Genomic DNA, 26,020 nt, shown 5'->3' on the forward strand with positions numbered 1-26,020 from the left:
TCGCAACCGACCATTACCCAGATGCAAGGCTGAATGTCTACTCCAAACCTGACATCCTCACTGCGATATGCAAGGTACTTAGCGGCACAGAACAGATGGAGAGGATTTTGAATTCAAGTTTGGGTTCGCTTTTTAGTCTTAAAATTAGTGAGTGTCCTATATCTTGCAAATTAGTTCACGCTCTCCTCTGTAGGCAGCTTTTGTCTAAACAAAAATATGAGATGTGGATTGTGTTTCGTGGATACCCCATGAGGTTTTCTTTGGTCGAGTTTGGTGGAGTTACTGGCTTGCCATGTGGCAAATATCCTGAAGATTACGATCCCGAGTACGACCCTGCTCCTGCCTATGATGACATCTGTTATTGGGATCAGTTGATTGGCGATGATCGGAAGGCCACTCTAGCTGATGTGCCCAAGATTTTCGAAGATCCAACTATAAATGATCCAGATAGAAAGCTCCGCCTAGCGCTTCTTATCATTGTTGATGGTGTACTCATAGCCTCAAGCCAAACACATAGACCAACCTTCAAGTATGTTGAGATGCTTCAAGATATTGATTCGTTCCTAGCTTTTCCTTGGGACAGGGAATCCTTATTGAAAACAATATCAACCATGAGACATGACATCAATCCCCCATCAAAACCAGTTGCTAAGAGACCTCGCCTTCAGGACAAGGTATCTAAGGTCGCTAACGTCTTAGATACATTCAAAACACAGTTGCAACAGAAGTCCTTCCGTTTGCATGGTTTTCCTTTTTCCCTTCAATTGCTTGCATATAGGAACATCTATGGGTTACTTGACAAGATTCCACGCTCTGCTGATAGTCGCACCTTATTGGAATGATATTCAGTTGGCCTACCAAAGAATAATCTCCCTCTTACCGGCGTCCACTATGTTGAGCGTTCATCCGATGTAAGTTTCTTTCTTTATCATATACCATATCCACATGGATAGTAATATTCTCCGTAACACCATCCGTATCAACAACCATAAATTGTCATAATTCTTCCAGCATATCCACGTCTATAGTAATATTTTTGTAAAACCATTAGTATCCACAACACTAAAGTTTCATCATTCTTCCAGCTTTCTGTTGCTCCTCATTTCGAAGTTGGTCCACAGCAAGAGGGCTGGGGGGAGTGGGATGATGAAGTCAAGGACAAAAAGATTTCATACTTGGTTTCACAGATTGAGAATGGTCGTATTTTCAACAAAAAGATGTGGCCTGGTGGTGATGCTTCTTTGCCTGTCATATATGTTCCGGAGAAGAAGGACAATGTTATTCACAAGAAGCACATTGTCCTAAGGCGAAGGGAGGTGTCTGCCAAACTTGGCGTAAAAAGAACTCCATCCAAACCAATTTGATCATGTTCTACCCTTCTTCGTCAAAGATTCAGCGACTCTGATGATATCTCTTTCTCCGATTTCAAAATTGCTGTGGAGGCAGAGTTTATATCAATTAGGAAAGAGACATAATCCAGGTTTAAGCAGTTAGAAGATGAGAACAATAAGCTTCGAGCAACGATTAGAGCACTCCGTATGCAAAGGTTTTTCAAATATCCCTTTCGCAAGTCCCTCCGGTTACGCAGAAAACCGGTCGAGAATCTTTCATCAGACACCCACGCAACTGAAGATGATTAGGTTACATCTGTCCGGACACCACCATCAATTCCTTACAGATCTCCAACCAAAGCAGTTACCTCTCATGATAATATACTTTTAAATGGTCACAATAGGAATCAATATGTCCAGCCGTTTGGCAAGACTTTAAGTATAAATTTTAGGAACTTCCATATGCCTATACTAATCTTCTCACTAACAAATTTCCTTTTTTCAGGATGACTCATTAATATTGGAGTCGGACACAAGTCTCAAACCTATTTATGATACTGAGTCCAAGGTTTGACACCCTTTTACTTTGTCTATTACACTTTCCTTTTTTTCTAAAATGCACTTCTTGACATTTGCATCAGCTATCCCCCTATATGACATTGTCAGCAAACCTTCTCCAACTGATGATTCACCGGTAAATATAATGTTTTGTTGTATTCCCTAGTTTTCAAATACTCTCAGATTGTTCATATCCACGTGGATACATCCATTGCATACTTTTTGGCAACAAATGCAGATGGTAACTGGACAGACCAGCAAACTGCAACAACACTCCAGCCATATACCACCTTGTTACAGGATTTTATGCATCACTCAAATGTCACCTTTCATACACCCAATGAAGTGAGTATGGTCATTTACTCCCACTAAACATATGGATTTCTTCCCTTCCGACTTCTATTAAATTTTTTATTAGTTACCAGCTAATGAATCTTATAACAATGTTGCGGTTATGTGCGACGACGTCGGGAGTCTAGAGGTTCAAATTACCATACGTATCTTTTTTTTTTCTCATTTTTAAGACGTTCATTTCTTTAGCAATAGAATGCAAACATGTATAACAATTTGCAGCAAATCAACCACGACGATCCCTTGCCATCTACTCCACGACGATCCCTTGACAATCCTGTCCTTCACGACACACATACGATTCATGAAACATCCACCGACTCGTCCATTCAAAGAGTCAACTTTCGAACCTCCTACTAATCCTTGACTTGACTTATGTTTGTATTGCCCAGAGGTAATTTTTAGCTTTCTACGCTTTCGCCACACTACCTACTTTCCCCTCTATCCACAAATCATATATCCACACCACAATTGATCATCTTCCATCATCATGTCACAAAAATTATATCCACACCCACTCCTATCCAAAACTATTCTTTCCAATCCACTAAATCATATCCACGTACTTAGCTCTCCACACCCATACACAACCACATATTTACTGTTTAGAATTAATGTTTACGATTACTGTAACCACATACTTAGGAATTAGGGTTTAGGATTAATATAAGAATTTGTGTGAAATGCTAATATTCTGACTCTATTTTTTGTTTGTTTATCGCCAGGATACGACTGATGTGCAAGGATCACTAAATCTTTGTCGTTCTCCCATATTCCACCCTTAATCTAATTAGCCATTTTCTAAATATAGTTATTAACTATTTCCCTTATTAGGAAAATGGAGATGAGTCCCCCATTAAGCGCAATGATTCAGATAGTGATGATACCCAGGTTTAACTCCACCGCTATCCACAAATTACGTAAAAAGTGGATATCCAACTAACTACTTATAAACTTACAGGATACTGATCGTACGCCACCACCCTATGTTGATCTCAGTGATTCTTCTCCTGCCAGAGCGAGGGAAGGTAGTGTTCTGTCTGATGGAGTAGCGAAAGTTTTTGCTGTAATAGTAGCGATGCCACAAACGTTACCGTCCCATCAGCCTGACATACTACCATGTGTTGAGAAAGAATTTGTATCCCTATTCAAAAAAACGCTCAAGTCTGCCCCTAACACGTAATATACTTTCCTACCATCTTTCTAATAATAGATCACTCACAAAACAAACCTCCTAACCAAATTTTACTGCAGGAAACACTTAACCAAATGTGGATACCCACTAGACAATAAATTCCTCCTACAACTTGTGAAGCAGAAGAACTGGGTTAGCACTTTGGTATGTTTCAGTACCTTTCTCGCCTTCAGTTCCTTTTACTTTCTAAGTTCAATGTTTATATACGTCCCGATTCCTTTTTTGCAGCACATGGAAGTTTTAGTCTCCTTGTTACAAAAAAGTTATTCAGATGTCCTTTCCATAGAGCGTTCAATCTTCCTTTCACCATGGCTTGGGCACTACTTACAAGGGAAGTATAAGTCTTTCAGCCAAGCAAAAAAAAAAAAAGAGCGAGTAAAGTTGGACTCCCAGCTTAGGCGATCCAATAGCGGGGCTCCGTCTGAGTGGTTTGACCTCTGAAACATGCTGTACATTCCAATGATTTGGGGTGACTCTCACTAAGTCGGACTAGTCACCAACCTTTCAAATTGGAGTATAAGATCCTTGACCCCAATAGCCCTTTGAACAGTGATGTTGATGTAGCTAATCACATAGCGCCATTCGTAGAGATGCTACCGTACCTTATTCATAGACTATGCAATCCACACGCTACTCAGTCTCATAGATTCACCCCTTTCACTTGGTCCAGGGTTAAAGATGTGTACGTCAACGAAAGATGCGGTGATTGTGGCCATGTCGCCATGAAGTTCCTGGAAATTCACGCAACAGTATCTGGGCCAGAAACGATGGCATTGATCACCGCGCCCATTGTTGATCAATTCCGGGCACAATACGCGTTCAACATAGTCAAACACTTTGTGCCACCCATCTACGCCTAGATGTTTAATCGTTCGCTTTGTATTTTTCAAACGTTACTCCTTGTTATGGTGTACTATGTAACATTACTCTGCCTTGTCATTAATCCACCGGTACTCTCACATCTTAAACTTTAGGAGTCCTCTTTAGCACTTTCCTTTATTTTCACTTATAGAAAATAATGTGTAGTTCTCGCTATATATCCATGTGTATTGGGAAAATTGGGCTGCGTTGCATAGTACATGTGGATACATTTTAGTGGATTGGGTAGAATTGTCTGTGTAGTTCTCACTATATATCCATGTGTAGTTCACACTCATTGAATATACTGTGTAGTTCTCACTATCTACTTATCCATGTGGATTTGGCTCGGTGGATTGCGTTTGTTCAACCAGCAGGGTATAAGATGTTGTTTTACTCTTTCTAGGGTTTAGGGTTTAGGGTTTAAGGTTTAGGGTTAAGTATTTAGGGTTTAGGGTTTAGGTTATATGTTTAAGGGGTTTAGAATTTAGGTTTTAAAACACCTAAACCCCTTACACTAGGGTTTTACGGTTTCCTGTTTAGAGTTTATGGTTTAGTGTTTAGGGTTCGGGGGTTAGTGTTTAGGGTTTAGGGTTTATGGTTTAGGGTTTACGTTTTAGGTTTTCTGGTTTATTGTTAACTTACGGACACCTTTAACTTACTCAGTCATGGACTGTACTTATATGGACACCTTTAACATTTTCTTGTACCATTCTCCTATTAACACATACCTACTAGAACTTGCTGTTACACTTTTCTTTAAATCTGTTCCATCTATGGCACATTGACAAAACCAAACTCCAATGGATACCTAATGTCATTATGCAGTTAATACCAATTTTTCATCAGTTTATACCTAATGTGTTGTTTCACTATAATCTTTCACATTTGCAACATATCCACGTTGTCAATCATCAATGGATGGCTAATACGTTGACACTAAGCGGTGGATGGCTTAGTATTTATAACAAATGCTGTCGATCAACATGTGGATATCTAAAATCGACCAAATACAAATAACACATGTGCCGTAAAGAGGTATCGTTTTGATTTCTCTAAATTCAGTGTACCGTTTTGATTTCTCTAAATTCATTGTATCGTTTCGATTTCTCTAAATTCATTGTGTCGTTTGGATATCTCTAAATTCATTGTATCGTTTCCTTCTCTTCATTTTCTTCTTCGATCATTGCACCTTTAAATATCCTCTCAATCTCCTCTCAATCTATTGCATCTTCTTCTTCGCTCATTGCACCTATAAGTTGGTTACGGTTGTTTTCATTTTGAGACTCAAGCTATGGCCGGAGAGAGTTCCAGAAAACGTTCAAAACGCATGTCAGAGTGGGAAGACAAAGCAATAGCGCCCATCAACATTGCCAGAGAGAGTTCCAGTAAACGTCCTTTACGCAATTCTGATTTCGAATGGGAAGAGGAAGCACTAGAGGCCATGAAAGATGCGTTTGAGAAGACGAGAGTCGTGACTGAGGCGGTGACAACAGATCGCTTCAAAGCAATTCTTCATATGATGAAAGATCATATGATGAAGAAGAAAGAGGCTACCGCCCTCGTCCATCAAGTGGAACTAATCGACGTTCAACTATCCCAACTGAATCAAATCTTGGGTCAACAACTTGTCGACTTCAAAACAGAGCACAAGAGGTTAGAGGAGATGAGAGAGGTTGCGGCGGGCGATATCGAACAGTGTGTGGTTTCTCCTCCTATTGATTGGTGTAAACTTAATGTTCGTTTCAATTGATTGTCATGTCATTATTTAGTTAATTTCCATATCCACAAAAACAAACTCTAATGGATACCTAATGTCATTATGCACTTAATTCCTATTTTTTATCATTTGATACCTAATGTATTGTTTAACTTTAATTTTACCTTAATTTTCTAACATCATCCTCTTTCTTACCTTTTTATGGACATCATGTTGGCTATAATTATATAATAACCATATGGAGTGCTCTACGTGGATACCTTTAACTTTCTCAAACATCAAATCCATGGTGATACCTTTAACTTTAACTTTCAATTATAAATGTCGCCACAATCTGGTAAAAAAATTTGAACCCATCGATATCTGTTGGACAAAACTGTCACCCACATAAATAGGTTGTAATACCTACTTTATCTACATGATAGTGACAACACCTACGAAACATGGACGACAACTAAGTATGCATACAGCTAACAATATTCATCGATTACAGCTTACCATATGGTCAACAACTTGAATCCTACTCATCCTGTCTTAGGAGTTTTAGGCATCCATGTGGATAGAGGTAGATGGATAGCGTTGGAATGTTGTCTACAAAGTGTATTGATTTCGTGGGTATGTTATTATGTTTAACCATGTTGATGCATCCACGTGGATACCCATCCACTTTTTCATCCCCTACTAATCCATGCCTTTTTTATTTCCTTCCTTTGATTCAAAATAAGATTCCATGAGTTCAAAGACGCATGGATTCGTATGGGTTTGATTTAGTAATAGGAATGTATCAATACAGCCTACTTACGATTGGTATCCACATCCTTTTGTAAAAAAAATTTCATACCCTTTGAAGCTTAGAAAAAAAAACACCCACGCTACGATCATTCTTCATATTTGATAGACATACTTAATAGCATTAGATGGGTTTGCTCTCGAAACCAACATTTTTAAAGAAGGGAAAACAAACAAAACACATTCTAAAGAGCATAAGATAACAAGGGATTGATAAAAGTTTCCCCTTCTAGTTGTGGAATTGATGACCACATTCAGGAACGTTTGTGAAGTGATGCCGACGAGTAGTTCTTCTTGCACATCGTGGGCATCGGGGACGACTCACTCTCTGATCCGTCGCCGGTGGTGAAATAACATGGTAATCAATTTCATAAGTAGATGACCCCGCTACATAAGCTTCCGACCAGCTCTGGCCTCTATAACATGCACGGACGAAGTCTGCGTAAGCAAGTCTTTTGTTATTTTGAGCCCACAATGCGTAAGGATTCCCATGAATTAGACATTTCGCGAAGAATGAATAGTATTTCGAGTGGCTCATTGACCACCATAGGATTTCTTCGGACTTGTCAATACGTACGGTTGACAGACACTCGTGGGAGTACACAACATCAAAACCTTGTTTACCAGCAGCTAGCAAATTCTTCAAACCGTCCACACCATCTTCTCCCAAAAAACTAGCAACTTTGGCAAGCAACTCAGATGGCATGTGAAACTCTGTTATTGATGATTCCTGAAAAGGGGAAGGGAAACTTGATATTAACATTGAATATCAACAACAATTACATGGATTAGTTGGAGGTAAACGAATATTACCCTTAAAAGGACTTCCTGGCGATGACAATTTGTCATTAGTAACGTCTATAATCGTGGATTCCTGCCTCACCGTCATTATCTAGTACTACTGTCAATAACCTTTATATAGTACGAAAGGGTATTTAAACTATGTCCATGTGGATAAAATTAATTGGACTACGTCCCTCTTCTTTAACATTAAATGATTGATAGCTACGTTTCAATATGGTTGAAACCACCTAAGGATGTTTGATATTGTCCAACAGTTTAGTAGTTGTATGCTATTAAGTTGATGAGATATTACAAGTGGCTTTATGATTGTAGAAGGGAACTGTAGAAATTACAAGAGGCTTTATGATTTCACGGTAAAGCAGAAGTTGATAAGGTCTGTGTGTGTTTTAAATTTGCAAGGACACTATGTCCACGTGGATATAAGCTAGTAAATTAACAAATTAAGGACAGCAAAGTTTGTTTATAAGGGACTATTTTGTAGTGTTAAACAAGTTTTGTAAGAAATGGTGTCGACATACAAAACCGTGCCTCATGCTCCACTTTTGCCGCGGACCAGAAATTACCCTCGCCCGCATAGTGCTTTCACCCGGAGGACTGACCGTGAACCAGATCCGGAGCAAATACGCGAAACACTAGTACAACTGGATTTACAGGTTTGTCTTCCCTATACTCTATTTTAAATTCAGATCCATGAGTTATAGGTCATTGGTTGAGGGATATAATTAAAAAAAATCATACTTAAGCTCCTGTGCGGAAAGATTTACACATTCCAGCTCCAATTTTAGCAAAAAAATGTTAGTTTGGTAGCTCAGGATGGTCCCAAGTCGCTGAAAAACTGTTTAATTGCCGGTCGGGCGGGGAGAATAGCTGCTTTGTCGCCGGAGACACTCTCGTCTGTCAGGTTGGATCGTAGTTCAAAATTTGTGAAATGGTCTAGGCCTTCGTCTGTCTACTATGATTTCTTTGGAATGTGTCTATAAGAGAAGAACCCATACGCTTTGTATGTGAAAAGTTTGTTCCTAGCATTTCAATGCCTCGACTTGAAAAGGGCAATTGAATTGGTGGAAACAATCAAAGGTGTGTACCCAATTGCGAAACTTTTGTGGATTATGTTGTAGAGCTGCGCCGGAAATTTGGATATGGATGTGTACTGGAACTTCAAGAAGAAGTATCATTTTGGGGAGGCTGACAAATTGGCTGACAGTTTGACTTACCACATTTACATCATGGAACTGCAAAAAAAGAGCACTTACGAGAAGACTGCATTTTGAAGATTTCCCTGAGTGTTGGTCGCAGCACGACATGCTTGATGAATACAACGGGGAGAGATGCATGGAGTGTATTTATTTTTACTTTTAGAGAGATATAATATATTTGTCTTAGTTTATGAGAGAGTTTGTTATGTTGGATGTTTTTCAATGTTTATGTTGAATCTTTGAAAGTGTTTTTTGTTTGTTAAAACTTGTTTGTTTTGCTATGACTTTATTGTAAAAGATCACCTTTGGGTTGTAATGTATGGGGATGTTCTCAGTTTGATATTCTAGTTTGATATTCTAAGTTTGCAATGACCACTTCTTCAAGATAGAGTAGATGGGTAAACATTTACAATCAACATCGATAAGTTATGGAATGGTATACTCATGTTGAATAAAGTAAGTATCCACGTGTTTAAAGAGGCATGGACTCTTAGAGGTCAAAGTCAAAGTAATTATCAATGTTGTTACATAGGGAGGAAATGTAAAAGTAATCAATATATCCACGTGATCAAACAAATTGGATGGATATCCACATTGTTCAGGAGTAGATTGGTAAGCTGGTAAGACAATCTTATATCCAGGTAGGACCATCTTCGTTATATTACACCGTCCCAACATGTTATCTCCATCGATATCTGCTGAAAAAAGAGGCATATAATAGTGCCATGCAGGGAGAGGTTGTACTGCCTACTCTACGAACATAATAGCGCCAATAGATAAGGATGTCCTACCTACTAATAGATAACAGCTAACGATGGGACAATTCCCACCGGCTCTAAAATCAAGATACTACTCAGAAACATGTGGACTTCATTTGGACATTTAATCCTTTCAAACAGGTCATTAAAATTGTGTCGTGGATATATCCATGTTGATATGACGTATTTTACTACACTTTGTACACATACAGACTTATATCAGCATTTGAAAAACGCTTTGGATAAGTCCATGTGGATATAAGTCGTCCTATCAATCTAAGCTGGGCTAAACCAATTTGATTAAAAACAAATTTGGGTTGTAATCCATGCTGTGTCAAATTTTTATGGTATTATACATGTGGATACCCATCATTACACGTATATTTATCAAATAACAATAAACACAAACAATTAATACCCCGAAATTTGAATTTGGTGTTGCAGTTGTTTTCCAAAAAAATTAACACACCAAACAAAGTTAGATAATCCTATCCAAATCATCATCCATCATATTCTCCCAAGACGCCTATTCAAATGAATAAGTTTTGTTATACTAAGTATCTACACAGATTGTGCTACTATAGATAACTAATACACCCAAAAAATGGTCCCATGTACTCCCAAAAAAAAACTATACATAAGCCAAACCTATATCCACCAAACAAATAATATAGTGGACAAACGTTCAAACAACCAGCAACTATTGGACACCAAAACTGATCCAAACCATTGATTTTTGCTCCAAAAGGTATTGTCACTGATCACGGCAACGGGTTTGAACAACTGCTCATGTTGTGTCCAGTTTCTTTGTATCTTCCACACCTATTAACCTTCGTTTTCCCTCCTCCAGTTTTCTGCAAATAATCAACAAAATACAGAGCGTAAGACACAAGATTACTACCTTAACAAGATCCAAATTAAATACTGGAGAAAAAATAATCTTACGGGATGTTTACCAATCGAGACAATTTTCAGCACTTTCGGCCTCCCAGAATGTCTACGTGCTTTTGGTAGGTACAACACCCGATTTTTAATCTTAGCAGGTATGTCTACATCAAACATCTCAGGATTAATTACCCCTTCATATGTTACTCTCCACTATTCCGTCATATAATAATCACCAACAAAGCTATTATACGGTATGCTTGTGTGTTCGCTGCTAACAAGGCGTGGCCGCATGGGATTTTGACTCGATCATATTGCTTATAGGTATAGTGTTTCATATCAAGCAGCACATGATGCTTCCCATGAAGCAACCCAACAACTTCATAAATCCAACTAGAGATTGTACCAATTCTACTACCATTAACAATTCCCAAATTCTTCTGCATCTGTTTATCAACCTCTGGTGTTGTCATTCCAACGTGCTTCTCTGCCTTCTTTCTCCTTGCACTAAACCATCTTGTTAGCATATCCCAAATGAACTTCAAAAGCTCAATAATTTGTGACCCTCGAGCCTTTCCTAAAGCTCTTTTCAAAAACTCGGCAATGTTTGAAGTTATTAGATTATAACATTCTCCCTGGAAATACGCCCTACTCCAATGTGCAGCTCCTATCTTATCCAAATATGCAGAACATTTTGAGTTCTTTGCTTTGATCTGTCTATATATCTCTTGATACCCAGTTACTTTATAGGCAAATGTTGCATTGGTGACCATTTTCGCTAGCCCTTTATTATGGAACCGAGCATTAACATTCCTGGCCAGGTGGACAATGCATGCTCCATAATGTGCTAACGGGGAAAAAATCTTCTTAGCTGATTAGATAGATCCGTTTCTATCAGAAATAATTGCAATTATCCGCTCTAACTTTCTAAAAAACCATGTCCAAGCATCGTTGTTCTCACTGTCTATGGCTGCAAAAGCTAGTGGAAAAACCTGAAAATTTGCATCTTGTCCGCTAGCTGTCAGTAGCACACCATTGTACTTCCCATTTAGATGTGTCCCATCAACAACAATAACACGACGTAGCTTATGAAACCCCTGAATAGATGCCCCAAAAGCCAAAACATATACAAAAACCTTCTATGCCATCTTCTAACACTTCAGATTTAATATCGGTCACCGTCTCTAGGTTTGCTTGCTCCAATGCATACAAATAAGCAGCAAGATCTTCAAAAGATTCATCGTCTGAACCAAAAATACCCTCTATAGCTTTTTCTTTTGCTCTCCAACATTTGTTGTATGATGCAGTGATCCTAAGATCCTCAAGAATCATCTGCTGGAGATCCAATGGAGCTGGACCTTTTGTTGGATCACTATTGCCTTGTAAACAGCTGCGATCACCTTAGATGTAGCTTTTTCAAGTAATTTCTCCTTGTCTCTATTGGACAAGTGTGCTCCAAAATAGCTTTCCTTATCTCATAGTATCCACTGTCTTTCATTTCACTGGCTAGTATTCTCCAATCACTCCTCTCACCAGAACAACTAAGTACAAACGAATCTTTCTTCGTTGTAGTATGTGTAAAATGGAACATATTCTTGATAGCATAGATGGCTATAGCAATCTGGCAGTCCTCTTTGTTAGCGAAGATTTTCCCTTTGTAAATCCCTTTACCATCATCATCAATGTCAAGATCAGGTACCTCGTCCCTCTCATATTCTGTGTTGTCAAACAAAGGAGGAATATCAAACTCCTCGTCATCAATATCCTCAAGCTTTCTTGTATCCATAACGGGTACACTCCTCTGTCCACGGTCTTCTGTCCAAACAGAGGCCCTTCCCTGTTCAATGGGTACACTCCTCTGTCCACCTCCATTACCTATCCACGATTGTCCCATTGGCTTCGCCTTTTCTTCCTCCTTAAATGGAACCCCACCATTCAAAATCACAGTATGATCAAAGCAAGAATTTGTACTACACATAACCTCGACAACATTCACTCGCCCAAACTGATCACCTATGAAATTTCCCCAAAACTCTTTATCATAAGATTTCGGTGTTACTGTCAACTCGCTAATTTTAACGCCATCTTCCTCCCTGCAATCATCAAAACTATCTTCTTCTTCCCCTAACACGACTTTCTCTTCAGCAGAATAATTATTACTAAGTTTAGCGCTGGATTCATCTTCAATCAAACCATCAGGAACGTTTCTTTTCTCTTCCTGTAATTTCCTTTCAATTTCCGCTACCCCAACCATAAATTCCTCATCTACAGGGGTTGACTCAACAACAAATGTCTTTGACCCGGCAGTTGAAGCCTCACCAAAAACATCCTCCCCAACACCGCTATTACTCAGGGCATGTTTATCGGGGGTTGTAAGAGAGGTTTTAAGAGGGGTTTTAAGAAAAAGTAGGAGAAAAAATAAATCAGAAAGAAAAAAAAAAAGAGCTCCTCTTATATAGCATACTACGCTTACGTGTCAGCCCATGGTTGGATAAAGAGTTTTATTGAGAACAAAAAAAATTTTTTGCCCGATCGGTGTTCTTTCTCTTGCTCTCTCTTGCGAACCTCTCAATCCGAGGAGATTGAATCGGTCGGAATCGTTGGAAATGGAATCAGACGAGATTGGAATCAGAGAGTTCTTGAGGCTCTTATGTGTTCAGGGTTCAGGGTTTCTTCTAATCAAGGGTTTTGAAACAACGATTAGTTGTAACCAGTTTCGTTTCTGAAATCTGAGAGTTCTTGAGGCTCTTATGTGTTGGGATTACAGTGTGATACGAGATTTTTCGTAATCTGGCTTCGACTATGTGTATATATATCTTAATCATTCAGTTTTAGGTGGAAGGTGTTTATGCAGAACTCGTTTAGATCACCTTAAGCTTACTACAGATTGATCTTGTTTCGCAATGGTTGATTACTAAGTGAACCTTGTTTAGTTTCGAAAACCACCAGCTAGATTGAGTGCTTCTTCTTGTTTATTCTAAAACCTTGTTATAATTGGGTTTTTAGTTTGGTGCTGCTAAAAGGTCTGGAATGAATTTGTGATGATGCTAGGGGAAATGGGGAGAGAGAAGAGTCATGGTTTGAAGATCCTTTGGGTCTGGACTATCGGCACTGCAGCTAGTATGATACTCTTTTCTGTCATTCTAATTACCAGAGTTTCGTTTACCAGTTCCTATATTCTCTATGGATAGATCATAGGTATGTGTAGTGTAATAGTGACTGGTCTTTTACTTGTTTTCAGTATTGGTAACCAGCTTGATGACTGATGAGTAGTGCTTAGCAGTCTTTCTTTGATTGCAGCATTTTAAATTTCTATGATTCGCCAGAGATTTGATTTGACTCACTTAGTAAATTCTGTTTTCTGTGTTTGAATGAGTGTTCTTTTGTTAGTTACCTAGAGAATATAAACCAACACCAAAAGGTCTGTTTGTTTTATTTTATTATGGATGATTCCAGTTGAAACCTGTTGTCTTTTATTGTTTGCAGATCCTGTTATGGAGTCTCCACAATCTGAGGCATCAATCGTCAACGGTAGTATCCATTTGAATGGCAATGGTGAAACCAGAACAAAGAAACCGGTCATGTCGTCTAGTTCAGACAGTTTCATTGGTGTGCTTGAGGTTTTTATTCACCAATCTAGGAGGGATATCCAGAACATCTGTATCTACCATAAGCGATCCCAGGACCTCCTTTTCCACCAAGATCATCAATGGTGGAGGGAGAACCCCTGTTTTTGACGATACCCTTCATCAACTGCAGTTAACTCTGGTTCCCGTATCATCTAGTTTCTATAATCTGCATCATTACCATTATCATATTCCTCAAATGGCTTCTAAATCATTGACTGTTGTTGCAGGAGATAGCTAGACGCAGGGAAGAGTTGGAACAATTGCTCCTGGAGCATCAGAATAGAGACAATGACGTGTGAATGTGATCACAAGTATAGCTTCATTGGATGGAGTTTCTTTTTGTATTATACGATTGTGTGAGCTCTCAAATTATCATACTACTGATAATCCACGGTTTCTAAAAACACTTTGGATCGTTTCTTGTTTCAAAATCTATCTATTTTATGCAAATAAATTGGTGTCTTGTGTGAACATCATCATTAGGAGGCATATCATCATCATAAGGGGAGATTTTCTTGGTTTTGGCTTTTTTAAAGGTGTTGGACAATTTGATATTTGGCAATGATAAGTATTTTGATCGATCTTATCTTCATATCTTCATTTCTTTATACTTGCTAAAGACGAAAACTGATTGCTAAACGAGTTAAGTAATTTGATGAATCAAGATGCACTGATAAAGAGAAGAAGCTCAATTGTAAGCGTCGTCCACGTTTGTAGCAAATACGTTTAACAACAATCTTAAAATCTAACTCCTGTTTATTGTATGCTTGGAAATGTATGTACGAGAGTATTAGTTTGATACATCCAAGAGAGCATAGGCATAAACATAAAGATGATTTGGTTGAGAATATTTGGGCAAAATTTGGAGCAAATCAGTATTAAAATTAATCATTTTCTCCATTTATAAATTGCACTTCTGTTGTAATATGTATTAATGTTTTTATTATGTTTTGTATATTTGAAAATTAATTAAAATGCAATATTTTCTAATTTTATAAAATCATAAATGTTTACATATTTATACCACTTCTATTCTATTTAAATTTTTTAAATTTTAAAAAACAATATTTTCAAAAATAAGAGACCCAAAATAAGAACCTACCAATAAAAGAGAAATTTTATCTAAGAGATCATGAGTTCTTATATTCCAAACAGTACACAATTAATTCATAAAAAATTTAAGAACTCCCCTTCTAATATACTACCGATAATCATGGTCTCATACGAGATGATAATCCACATGTCTGCTTAACACACCCATCCCCTAAAGCTTCTCTCTCTTCTCTCTATGGAACCTGCAAATCTTTCTATGAATTACCTCTTTTCTTAGACTCTTCAAATGTAGCAAACAAATTTAACCCTCGGTTTGTACGCAACATTATCTTTTACTGGTCAAGATCAACGTTCGTTGTCACAATCACCGATGGAGTCTTCACTCCCGTCGTGAATTCCATATACGTCGGGATGCAGTAACTAAATTTTGCCATCTTTTGGACCAAGCCAAATTCTTCGATAACAACATCTTCCAGTTTGCATAAACTTGTAGTATAATTGACTGGAACAACCCTCGACAGAAGTTTGTTGTCAACTTTAAATTCCCAAACTCCCTCAGCAGAGCAGCCCCAATTGCCAGATATCACAACACAGATCCCAGGAATTCCGACCTGCATAAACAACCAAAACAAGTTCTTCAGACAAATCCAATAGTTTTTCCATCCACAGAGTCTCGAATATCGACAACCAATCCACAAAACACCAACCTGCGCAGCCATGTCTTCGTTCTGGGGTCGTAAAACCCTAATCCTTTCTTTCTACGAAACAGTCTGTCTTAATTTGTTTTTAAATATTGAGTCCCATCTTTTTCCGACATTGTTTTGTGTCCATTGGATCTATTTTCCTTGTAAATATCGAATGGTTAGGAAAAGTTACCAAAATTGTAACTTCTTATGTCTCAAAATGAACGACATGGGCAAATATGTCTTGGTTTGATGCACAACTAGCAAACACACCTCCAAAAGTACACCATACTCAACAAGTGGGTGTGGATGGAAGGGAGTTTGAGAAAAGTAGGTCTGTTTGCAATTGTCTCTTTATACAATGTGAATCTCAACTTCCAAAAACATTTATAATTGGGCCGATTTGAACTTCAAGCCCACTATTTAAAACGGCACAATGTGAAAGACACGACTATATTTATTGCGCAATTTCTTTTTAGAAAAAGAAACAAAAATAATGTCGTTCTTTTTTCCGTCAAAAAGGAATTTATATTAATGAATTAGAATAGTCTTCATACCACTGGTTTAAAAGCCAGCATGGAGGTATAAAACATTGAGAATAAAAAAATATTTACAGACTATCATATTTAGCTAGTAAATGAACTACCTTATTAAAGTTCTAGAGGAGTAAACAAATAAGACATTGTTAAACAAACTTGACCCAATAAATAATATCCTGGCAAATAGTATCAATTGAGATATCAAGTAAAGTTTTATTAACAATTTTGATTAAGGTCTCGCAATCGTCTTAAAAATGACATTTCATAATCCTCTGATCCAGCACTGTTGCATTGTAGTGAGAAGAGCCTTAGCTTCAGCCTCCAATGATGAGGAAACAGATCCCATTTGCATTGATCCCAGTTTTGTGTAGTCCCATCATGATTCCGGATTATCCATCCACTCTTTGCTTGGTTAGTAAGGTGATCAAAAGTTGCATCATAATTGCATTTAACAGAAGAAAAATATGGTCGTGTCCACTAGTGAAATGTTGAATCACAAGTTACAGTATTATTATTTCCTGAGTTGTCACTACTTTGAATCCAATCTCGAACATCAGCCTTTGCTGTTAGAAAATATTATTCGGATTATCTTGAATACCATTGAAGATGAAGTTATTCCGGGACTTCTATATATGTCATAGTAGCCAAAAAGGTAATAGCTTTGTTTGTGAAGATATGTCATTTTCCAGTTGGAGTTCAAAAATTACTTCTATCAATGTTTCACAACTTAATGATATGGAATAAACCATGATTATTGGAATATTGGCTAGTTCCCATATAGACTGAGAATAGGGACATGAAAACTGAATATGTTTGATGGTTTCATCATTCTGAAAGCATCTAGTACAAACCGGGTCTAAATGCATTCCCCTAGTGTTTAAACGGGTAATGGTAGGTATAGATTTTGATAGTAGATGCCATAGAAAATGTTTCACTTTGGGGAGAATATTAATTTTTCAGATTTTGTTTTTGAGTATAACCCATGGGGGATTGGAGGTAAGTTGTTATTTTGATTTGGATTGTGCATTGAAAGCCAATATCCTTCTTACTGTATACACCCCTGACTTAGTATAACTCTAAACTAACCTGTCTGCAGTAGATATTCTTGGAAGGTATATGTTTAAAATGTGGCTATGATCCTCCGGTTTTATGAGTAGTACCCTAATTTAAACGCTTATTATTTATTATAATTACTAAATTAATTTTAAAAAACATACTATTAGTTCAATTAAGCCCAAACCAAACCAGACATGAGAAGAAACATAACTAAATAGTTTGAGTATAAGATTGGGTTTAGTTTAGGTTGGTTTGAGTTTGGTTGGATCGATTTGGTTTGGTTAAAATGTCCATCCCTAATTAATAGAATTAAACTAATAAAAATTATGAAAAATGTAAAAATTACTTCTTCTTTTCTTTTGTTAATTTTTGTGAAAAAACATAAACTTCTTTTAAGGACATTTTTACTAGAGTAACGGTCAACATTTCTCAAAAAAAAATTTTAAAAAATCATTTTTCACAAATTTTCATTTTTTGTTTATTTTTTTTAATATTTGTTCCACATAATAAATAACATATGTCTCATTTGTTGTGAAAACCGTTTCGGTCTTCTTTCTTTTCTCTTCTCTCTTCTTATTATTATTTTTGTAATAAGCGTATTTGGAAAAAAATCTCCCAGTGGAGATGGTTTAAGAACGATGAAGTACGAAAGTTATTGTTTTTCTTTTAAGTTTAAAAGAAAAATCATTAAAATGAATTATATTTTCTATTAAAAACAAAAAACAACCCTATATTCTTACGTCATATTATATGCGTTATGCATGTGTAAGAACTAAGAACTGAGTACATAATCAATCACACGTCGGGCTTTTATCATCTCTTTCTGAAAGAGTCTTTTAACTGGTAAAAAAGGACTCGGACGTGGACTATAACAATATAACCAAGAAAACCAGTGCCGGCCCAACCAATTTTGCTGCCTAAAGCAAAAAAATTTTTTTTGCCCATTAATAAACACTAAAAAAAAAAGTTACAAAAACTGGTACACACAGGCTCGAACTCGTAACACTGATGGAGTATACAGGCGTACCGAACCACTATACCACCACAACTTTTTGAAAATTGATGCCCCTTAAATCACTAATATATTCTGGTGCCTAAAGCCCTTGCTTTACGGGTTTTAGGTCAAGACCGGCACTGAAGAAAACCTTACTTTTAATCTAACCATAACGTAAAAAGATGCTAAACCTTTTTATAAACATTTTTAGAAAACTCAAGAAATCCTTAATTAAATCAAATTGTAAGAGCCAATAAGCATAAAAAACCTCTTTCGCTTGTACCAAAACGAGTGGCTAACTTTTTTGGACAGGCGCCTCATGCTGTTTGTAACGTTCGTAACAAGTAGAATTTGAATTTTAAGTCATTAACGCTTTTCAGAATTGTCTTTTACATACAAAATACTGTATTTTCCCACGTATAATTACGGTACAATCTCCCTAAAACCTGGAGCAAAAAGAGGCATTGAGTAGTTTTTTGTTTCCCGTGTGCCACATTTTTTTTGTTTCAGAAAATTTTTAAAACCTGTAGATTTTTCTTTTGGCTTGTTTGTTTTTGTCGGTATATCATCTATGGGTGGTTCTCGTGCATGCCTCCCACTTTTCATCTCCAAAGTTTCCTCGTATCTCCACCCCCTCTGAACCTCTCTGCTAACACTCAATTAAATTTCTGCTAACACTCAATTAAATTTACGTAACCACCCTCACATTTTTTTATCTCTTATTTTATTGTCTTTAACTTCTTCTTCTTTTTTTTTGTTTGATTTATTTGAATCTAAAATACTCGTTAAGATACAAGTGTTAACGAAAAGGCTTGATTGGGTGAATGGGTTAGTGGTAAATGTCGTAATATTGGAATGCATGGATGGCAAATCCAAAAGAAGAAGAAAAGTGTGTGTGAGAGAGAGAGAGAAGTTGGTATTCCCGAAGAAGGAACTCCCCAACTTTTGCCAAAACAAAATGCCAACTTCACTGAAACACACAACCTCCTTCCCCTCATTTCTTGGCCTTTTTCTTTTATCTTTTGAGAAATCAACACAAATATTTTACTACCTCTTGAGAGAGGAAATTATCTTAAATGTATTTGTTTTATTTAAAAATCATAAAAGCCTGGACTGCACCAGCTTTCTTTTTTCCACCACTTTCTCCAAGAAACGCAAAAGTTGAAAAATACCAGCTCATATTCACTTATGACTCATGAGTCATGAGTAACTTCTTCCTTATAAATTCAGATTGTTTACAACTTCCTTGAGTTTCACTTCGGAACACAAACACGCAATCTCATTAGTATATATGTCACTTTTAAACATATAGAGGGATATAATGAGAATCAGCTGCAACGGGTGTAGGGTCCTACGCAAAGGTTGCAACCAAGATTGCACCATAAGACCATGTCTTCAATGGATCAAATCCGCAGACTCCCAAGCTAATGCAACACTCTTCCTTGCCAAGTTCTACGGCCGAGCCGGTCTTCTTAACCTCATCGAATCCGGTCCTGATCACCTTCGTCCCGGTACACTCTGAAAGCCAACAATTATCTTTCTCATGTTCCATTGAATTATTTTTATACAACGGTCCATTGAATTATCCAGTGAGTAAATAGTACAAAAAATTTACAATGTATCTTGGATACAAGGATCTTAATGAGTTTTTTAGATTTTGTCACAAAAGTCTTACATGCACAGACACACGCATCACCATCACCATCACATCACTATAATGTACATTGTTTTTCATTTTCTGGATTTGATTTCATAACCTTCGACGTTGTGTATTGTAGCAATATTTAGGTCACTTCTGTACGAGGCGTGTGGTCGGATCGTGAATCCTGTGGATGGTTCGGTGGGTTTGATGTGGTCAGGGAACTGGGCCCAATGTCAGGCAGCCGTTGATGCGGTGCTCAACGGCTTACCCATAACTCACACACCTCTTCCAAGTGCATCTGCGTCTCATCAGATCATTCCTCCTCACAGGACTTACGACATACGCCACGTGGCCAAAGATCCAACAACCGGCGGCGACAGTTCGGAGAGTCTGGCCACACGTGTTAACGCTGACAAGGGCAAGACACAAACTGGCCGACTCAAACGCCATGCTGAGTCCGTGAACCAACTAGGCGAATGTAGTCATGACACATGGCAACTCCCAAGTTCTGGTGCTACGCATGGCTATGGTCACTTCACGTTGGAGACTGTGGAGAGTCGAAGGGAAGCTCCACTTGATCAAAGTTCTTCGAATCTTGGGTTTGATGATCAAGTCGATATCAACGAGGTTGGCTTAGAGCTCAGACTTGGTTAGAAGCTTTGCCCAGCGACAAAAAATAGATAGCATTATTATCATAATTATGTCTTTTAAATTAATAATTTCACTTTCTATATAAAAGGAGGAAAAAAAGAGAGGAAGAGCAAATCAAACTTGGTCTACTAGCTTAAAAGTGTATAAAATTTGGCTTTAATTAATGTGAATCATAAGGTTATGGTACATTTTATAAAAGTCTTAACGCCTAGCTAAAAGAGTTGTTATCTTGTTGATATCTCATAGTTACTTGTACTTTTATTTTTTTTGGGGGCAAAGTGACTTGTATTTCTAAGAATTTTTTTTGCATGAAATTGAGAATATTAGGATAATCTGAAAAAAAAGACAATCAAAGTAACATGAAATTGAGAATACTAGGATAATCTGAAAGAAAAAAAAAATCAAAGTAAATTGGTACTCATTTAAAAAAAGGTTGCATACCCAATTCAAACCATCAATTGTTTTCTATATAAAATATACTATATTACAAAAATACATATTCTACTTCCTTAAATTTTTGCATATTCTTCATATGGTTGATTCATCATATATATATAAACTTTTGTGATTAGATAGTAACACTTACTTGTGATTTTCTAATATGAACATAATATACATGGTAAAGATTACTAGCACATTAATTGATAAACTTATTGGGTAATCAGCTCACGAGTTAAACAAGTTTGTTTGTCAGTTAAAAGTCTGATACCAATTTATCCGTTTCATATTAGTGTCTTTTTATACTTTTTTGTCAACAAAAGATTAGTTTAAACGAGCTAATTGTCGTTTTATACTTTAAATTTTGTTTCAGTTAAAGTTTTTTTTTTTTAATGAAGATGTTTGGTAAAATTTATAGATTTAGCCATAATATCTTAATGTATTAACCAATTAAAAAAATTATAATATTTTAACTACTAATAGAAGAAAATTTAATTGTTTTCTTAATTTATTTGAAAAAACAACAAACAATACTTATAATGGAACATAGAGTAGTGTTCGAAATAAAATTAATAATGTATGAGAAATAAAATAAAATAAAATTTTAAGTCTTGATTTTTTTCGAGGTTTCACACAATTTCTTACGAAATAATGTCTAGTTATAAGTTAAATACTTTCGCACACTAAATATTTTCTCATAACAATGAACTAATAATATTTCAGCAAGATTAAATATTTTTAATAAATAGTATTTGAAGTTTAAACTTTATCAACACTAATTACTAAAAATTGCGTACAACATAGAAAACCAATACATACGGAACAAAAAAAAATTGTATCAGAAAATCATTTGTTCCTAAGAAAAAGTATATATTTTTTTTGAAACATACCGATTATATCGGACGTTTGTTCTTAAGAAATTTTATATTTTTTAAGAAACATATTGATTATATATCGGATGTAAAATTATTTTCTTAGAAATATATTGAGTAAAAATACATAGGGAATAAAAGGGAATAAAATACTACATGTTATATATATATTTTCAAAAATTATATGTTCAAAATAATAAAAAGATTGACACGCAAAATTAAGATACTCAATCATTTGAGATACAGTACACATATAATCCAATTAACTGTTTTCTATCAATAAAAATGTTAATTTGATATGACTAAATACAATGATATCAGTATTTGTGAGGAATTTCTCTGTACCACTTCAAACCACACCTCATAAGCTAGAGACTGTCTCCAGCAACTCAAATTGTATGAATTATTAGAAAGGACCACACACGTTAATGCACAAATCATTAACTTATTTTCCTAAATTCAAAATTGTCATCATTAATATGTCCAAGGGGCTTGTTGCGTAATTAAGATATTGAAGGATATTTCCTTCTAAGTGTTGCTTTAAGACATTTTTGTTGGTTTTGCATGTATGGTTAAATATTGGGCTGTTTTGTATAGTTACACATGATAAATGAAAATGAGTGTTTTTCTACAACAAACAAAGGAAATGATGAGAAAATAAAAAAGAAGAAGAAGATGGTTTGAATGTCCAAAAAACACATATAATTGCATAAATACAACTATAGCCAAATAAAATCAGAAATACAAAACACCACACAAATTATATGCATGATTTCATCTTATCAATTATTAATTTTATTTTTCCAAGCCAAGTCGTCGTATGAACTCTTGAAATAACACTTCGTAAAGATATCTCTCACCCGGTGTTAAACGAAATACTCTTTTTATTTTTTACCTGAATGTGATATTTTGAGAAGATGTTGGATTCAAATCGTGGGATTCGTTGTTCTGGTTGCCGACAGTTAAATTAATTTTTTTTTTTTTTTTGTCATCTGATAGAACCATAAAAAATGAATATAATGTAAACATAGAAAGGGAATCAAAAAACAAAAACAAGATCACATTTGATACTGAGGTCAATCGACCCTCCAAGTGGAAGCCACAAAGACAGAGAAGACTGTGTAGCTGCGGTCCTTAGTCGCTCTCTCCAATATCTCTTCTAACTTGGTCATGGAGCCAAGCTGGTCCTCCCAAAGAAAGATATGACTGAACCCTTCCCTCTCTTGTCACACTCTTGGCGATAGCCATAGCAACCTTATTCGCCGAAACCGCCACATGATGACACTCCCAATATTCAAAGCTGGACAAGAGTTGTGTGATATCCTGCAATATGATGTTATACCGTGGCCACTCCCCAGGGTTATTTATCGCCTCAATCACTGCAGTATTGTCCATCACCATTTCAACCCGAGGAATCTGTAAAATCTGCAGTGCCTCCAAAACCCACCTAGCAACTTTCAGTCCTGCTAAAAGCGTAGTTTCTGTCTGTTCTAGAGCCGTTCGCGCATGGAAACATGACTTGACCTTGACTATCGCGAACAATCCAAGCTCCTCCCACCGCATTAAAGTTTTTTCCCCAGGAGACCGCTATATTGCATTTCAGAAATAAAATACTATCATTAATAATATTATCATCTATATAAAAATAATATAACAGTTAAATTAATTAATAATATTATCATTTATATAAAAATAAAATACTAATTTTTTTTTGATATTTCAGTGGGATATTTGTGACAGTCCCCATATGTTTGTTTTGGTGTACAGCATTCAAAATTCACGGTATATAAACTATATAGATCGGTGCTTACAAGATAGTCACATTTTTGGTGATATATCATATGTACATACGTAGCTCACAAAACGTGCAAAAATCTCTACCAATGCAGAAAAAGAAAGCTAGCAACTATCACCAAAAAAGCAAGAAGAGAGCAGAAAAAAATTCCATAATTAATCAAGTTCTTTAGTGAGCAGCAGCAATTGAAGATCTCTTCACGAACCTTCCTTTCATTCGAGGCCTTTTCTCTGCATTCAGTTTGCGTACCTCGTACCTTATCTTCTTGGAGAACAACCTTGTCCTCCTTTTCTCTCGGTATCTTGAAACTCTGGCCTCTCTTCCTCCATCCCCAGCCTCTCCCATGTGAAACCCTAGGCCACGAAAGTGGTTGTAGTGGTGAGCTTGATCTGCTCCACTTTCACCCTTAATATCCACAACACAAATAAGTTTTGTTAATTAGAGACAATGCTTTATTTTATATCAATAGTAAATAGTATTAAAAATTGACTGATCCGTAATCCGTTGGTAATAAAAGCGTGGTAGACATACCATGGAATCGGTTGGACAACAAACCATGTCGAGGTCTATTTCAGATGGCTTTTGAGCAGTCCATGGGATCCCTTGGCCTCCCCAAGTGGAAAGAACCGATTCGTAGTCCAATCTAAGCATAAGAGCCTTCTCCTTCTTCTCTTCCTTAATTTTACCACGCATCTCATTCACTCCCATGTCCATAACATTCTTCATCACGTCTTCTTTTTCATTATCTTCTTCTTCTTCTTCGTATGTGCTCTTGGATGCGTATTCGTAGTCAAAGCTTATTTCAAATGGAGAAGTCTCATCAACTTCATTAAGATCACACACATCTCTGGTCGCGACTCCTTCCTCTTCCTCAACCTCTTCTTTTTCGATCTTCAACATCTCACCTAACCCTAGATCTTCCGTGGGATGAAAGTCTCGCTCTATCCCCCCACCAAGGAGAGTTTCCACGTCAGCTGTGAACTGAGCCAGTTCCATGTCGGTTGGGAATAAACCATTCAGACAACTTTCAGCGTTATCCTCGTCTTCTTCATCGCTGCTCTTGAAACACACGGGCATCATCGGAAACTCGATCTTTGTCTCGACGGATTCGTTAAAGCATTGCTCCTCAACCATCGGGTTCATCACCGGCACCTCAAAGATGAGCTGCCCTTCCACCTCATAGCTTTCCATCTGATCCTCCGTGCTCATCTCCGGCACAAGATCATGAAAAACCATCGTGTGGCCCTTCTTTCCTCCGCGTGGGGTCCGAGCTTTACGAGTAAATCCCTGATGCCACGTAGCTTGATGAGGTGGTGAGGGAGAGGAAACATCTGCATGGCGATGCTTTCCGGTGCTAGCCGTTTTCAAGCGGACCCTCTCGTGCCTACGAGCAAGAGGGTTCGCAGAGTGGACCGAACCGTCACATCCATGGCAAAGGAAAGCATCGTCAGCTGCGCAATACCAACGTGCCCGCCTCTTCACGCAACTATCACATGCCCTCGCCGTCTTCCCACCGACCGCACTAGCCAAACTTTTCATCATATAATACTTATCACCATCAACGAGAAGGAGTGACACTTTGAGCAAAAACAAGTTGCCAAGTCTCAGTTGCAAAAAGAATGTTTTATCGAACTATGAGTTCTCTCTACAAAGGTTTCAGTTTTGGAGAAGTGGTTAGAAAAATAGAGACTACATTTTCTTTTTATGAGGCAGTGAGGAGCTAAATTTAGAGGCGTTGTAGGCTAGTACATGTCCCACACGATGTGAGTTTTTTTCTTGCTTATCATCGAGAGTGTTATTAAAGTAAAAAAAAATGAATGCACTTTTTGGTCGCTTGTACCCCATGAGGGCCATGAAGAGGCCTTATCTCGATTCTGATTTGCCGAGTTCTACAAGTTGATCCTCGTCTTAGTGTTTTGATTGGCCAGCTTCTTAATCAGATGGATATCTTTATGGTCCACCTTGTTGTTTTCGTTGGCCTAGTCACTCATTGTTTTTGGATTTTGTTACTTTTCGTTTTTGCTATAACTCGGGATTTTTCCATGGAAAAGTTAAAACAGTGTGGAGTTATTCTCGTGATTTTGGAGAAAGCGAGATCTTGGTGTACGTGGTGTTGATATATCTACATCTACAAACTACATGTTCATCTTCTTTCTTTATACAGCTTTCTATGTCCACATGAAGTTGTACTGAAATATGTATAGTCACTAAAACCCCCAATTA

At 37.0% G+C, this 26,020-nt stretch overlaps 4 protein-coding genes and 1 long non-coding RNA gene across 6 annotated transcripts; 1 reads left to right on the plus strand and 4 right to left on the minus strand.

Annotated features, from left to right (window-relative positions):
* Positions 1-6,832: 6,832 nt before the first annotated feature.
* On the minus strand, positions 6,833-7,689 carry LOC104787890 (uncharacterized). The gene is made up of 2 exons (XR_015598094.1): positions 7,616-7,689; positions 6,833-7,532 (listed from the first exon to the last, which is right to left on the minus strand). It is a non-coding gene; the product is annotated as an uncharacterized LOC104787890 (long non-coding RNA).
* A 2,632-nt stretch (positions 7,690-10,321) lies between these two features.
* On the minus strand, positions 10,322-11,218 carry LOC147944810 (uncharacterized). The gene is made up of 3 exons (XM_087512728.1): positions 10,699-11,218; positions 10,506-10,609; positions 10,322-10,414 (listed from the first exon to the last, which is right to left on the minus strand). Exons 1-3 carry the CDS (start codon positions 11,216-11,218, stop codon positions 10,322-10,324), a joined length of 717 nt encoding a protein of 238 aa, XP_087368854.1.
* A 102-nt stretch (positions 11,219-11,320) lies between these two features.
* Positions 11,321-11,777, minus strand: LOC147944811 (uncharacterized). The gene is made up of 2 exons (XM_087512729.1): positions 11,625-11,777; positions 11,321-11,542 (listed from the first exon to the last, which is right to left on the minus strand). Exons 1-2 carry the CDS (start codon positions 11,775-11,777, stop codon positions 11,321-11,323), a joined length of 375 nt encoding a protein of 124 aa, XP_087368855.1.
* Positions 11,778-19,423: 7,646 nt separating this feature from the next.
* On the plus strand, positions 19,424-20,890 carry LOC104787891 (LOB domain-containing protein 42-like). Its single transcript, XM_010513546.2, has 2 exons — positions 19,424-19,910; positions 20,178-20,890. The coding sequence occupies exons 1-2, from the start codon at positions 19,721-19,723 to the stop codon at positions 20,693-20,695; spliced, it is 708 nt and encodes a 235-aa protein (XP_010511848.1). The 5' UTR covers positions 19,424-19,720; the 3' UTR covers positions 20,696-20,890.
* A 2,019-nt stretch (positions 20,891-22,909) lies between these two features.
* LOC104787892 (zinc finger protein CONSTANS-LIKE 6) lies at positions 22,910-25,566 on the minus strand. 2 transcript variants are annotated; one of them, XM_087451142.1, is made up of 3 exons: positions 24,329-25,566; positions 24,003-24,202; positions 22,910-23,589 (listed from the first exon to the last, which is right to left on the minus strand). In XM_087451142.1, the coding sequence occupies exons 1-3, from the start codon at positions 25,337-25,339 to the stop codon at positions 23,565-23,567; spliced, it is 1,236 nt and encodes a 411-aa protein (XP_087307268.1). In that variant the 5' UTR covers positions 25,340-25,566; the 3' UTR covers positions 22,910-23,564. The 2 variants fall into 2 exon arrangements, with proteins under 2 accessions (XP_087307268.1, XP_087307267.1); XM_087451141.1 differs by lacking the exon at positions 22,910-23,589 and having other exon boundaries at positions 23,772-24,202.
* Positions 25,567-26,020: the final 454 nt, after the last annotated feature.

The sequence above is a fragment of the Camelina sativa genome, chromosome 5, assembly GCF_030686135.1.
Source record: "Camelina sativa cultivar CO46 ecotype springtype chromosome 5, ASM3068613v1".
Classification (NCBI taxonomy): Eukaryota; Viridiplantae; Streptophyta; class Magnoliopsida; order Brassicales; family Brassicaceae; genus Camelina; species Camelina sativa.

Coding starts and splice junctions, on each gene's coding strand:
- LOC147944810 (XM_087512728.1), bottom strand. CDS start 11,218: ATGGTCACCAATGCAACATTTGCCTATAAAGTAACTGGGTATCAAGAG. Junction 10,610..10,698: donor AGCGAACACACAAGCATACC/GTATAATAGCTT, acceptor TGTTTGATGTAG/ACATACCTGCTAAGATTAAA. Junction 10,415..10,505: donor TCTCGATTGGTAAACATCCC/GTAAGATTATTT, acceptor GATTATTTGCAG/AAAACTGGAGGAGGGAAAAC.
- LOC147944811 (XM_087512729.1), bottom strand. CDS start 11,777: ATGATTCTTGAGGATCTTAGGATCACTGCATCATACAACAAATGTTGG. Junction 11,543..11,624: donor AGCAAGCAAACCTAGAGACG/GTGACCGATATT, acceptor GCATCTATTCAG/GGGTTTCATAAGCTACGTCG.
- LOC104787891 (XM_010513546.2), top strand. CDS start 19,721: ATGAGAATCAGCTGCAACGGGTGTAGGGTCCTACGCAAAGGTTGCAAC. Junction 19,911..20,177: donor TCCTGATCACCTTCGTCCCG/GTACACTCTGAA, acceptor TGTGTATTGTAG/CAATATTTAGGTCACTTCTG.
- LOC104787892 (XM_087451141.1), bottom strand. CDS start 25,339: ATGATGAAAAGTTTGGCTAGTGCGGTCGGTGGGAAGACGGCGAGGGCA. Junction 24,203..24,328: donor GTTGTCCAACCGATTCCATG/GTATGTCTACCA, acceptor GTGGATATTAAG/GGTGAAAGTGGAGCAGATCA.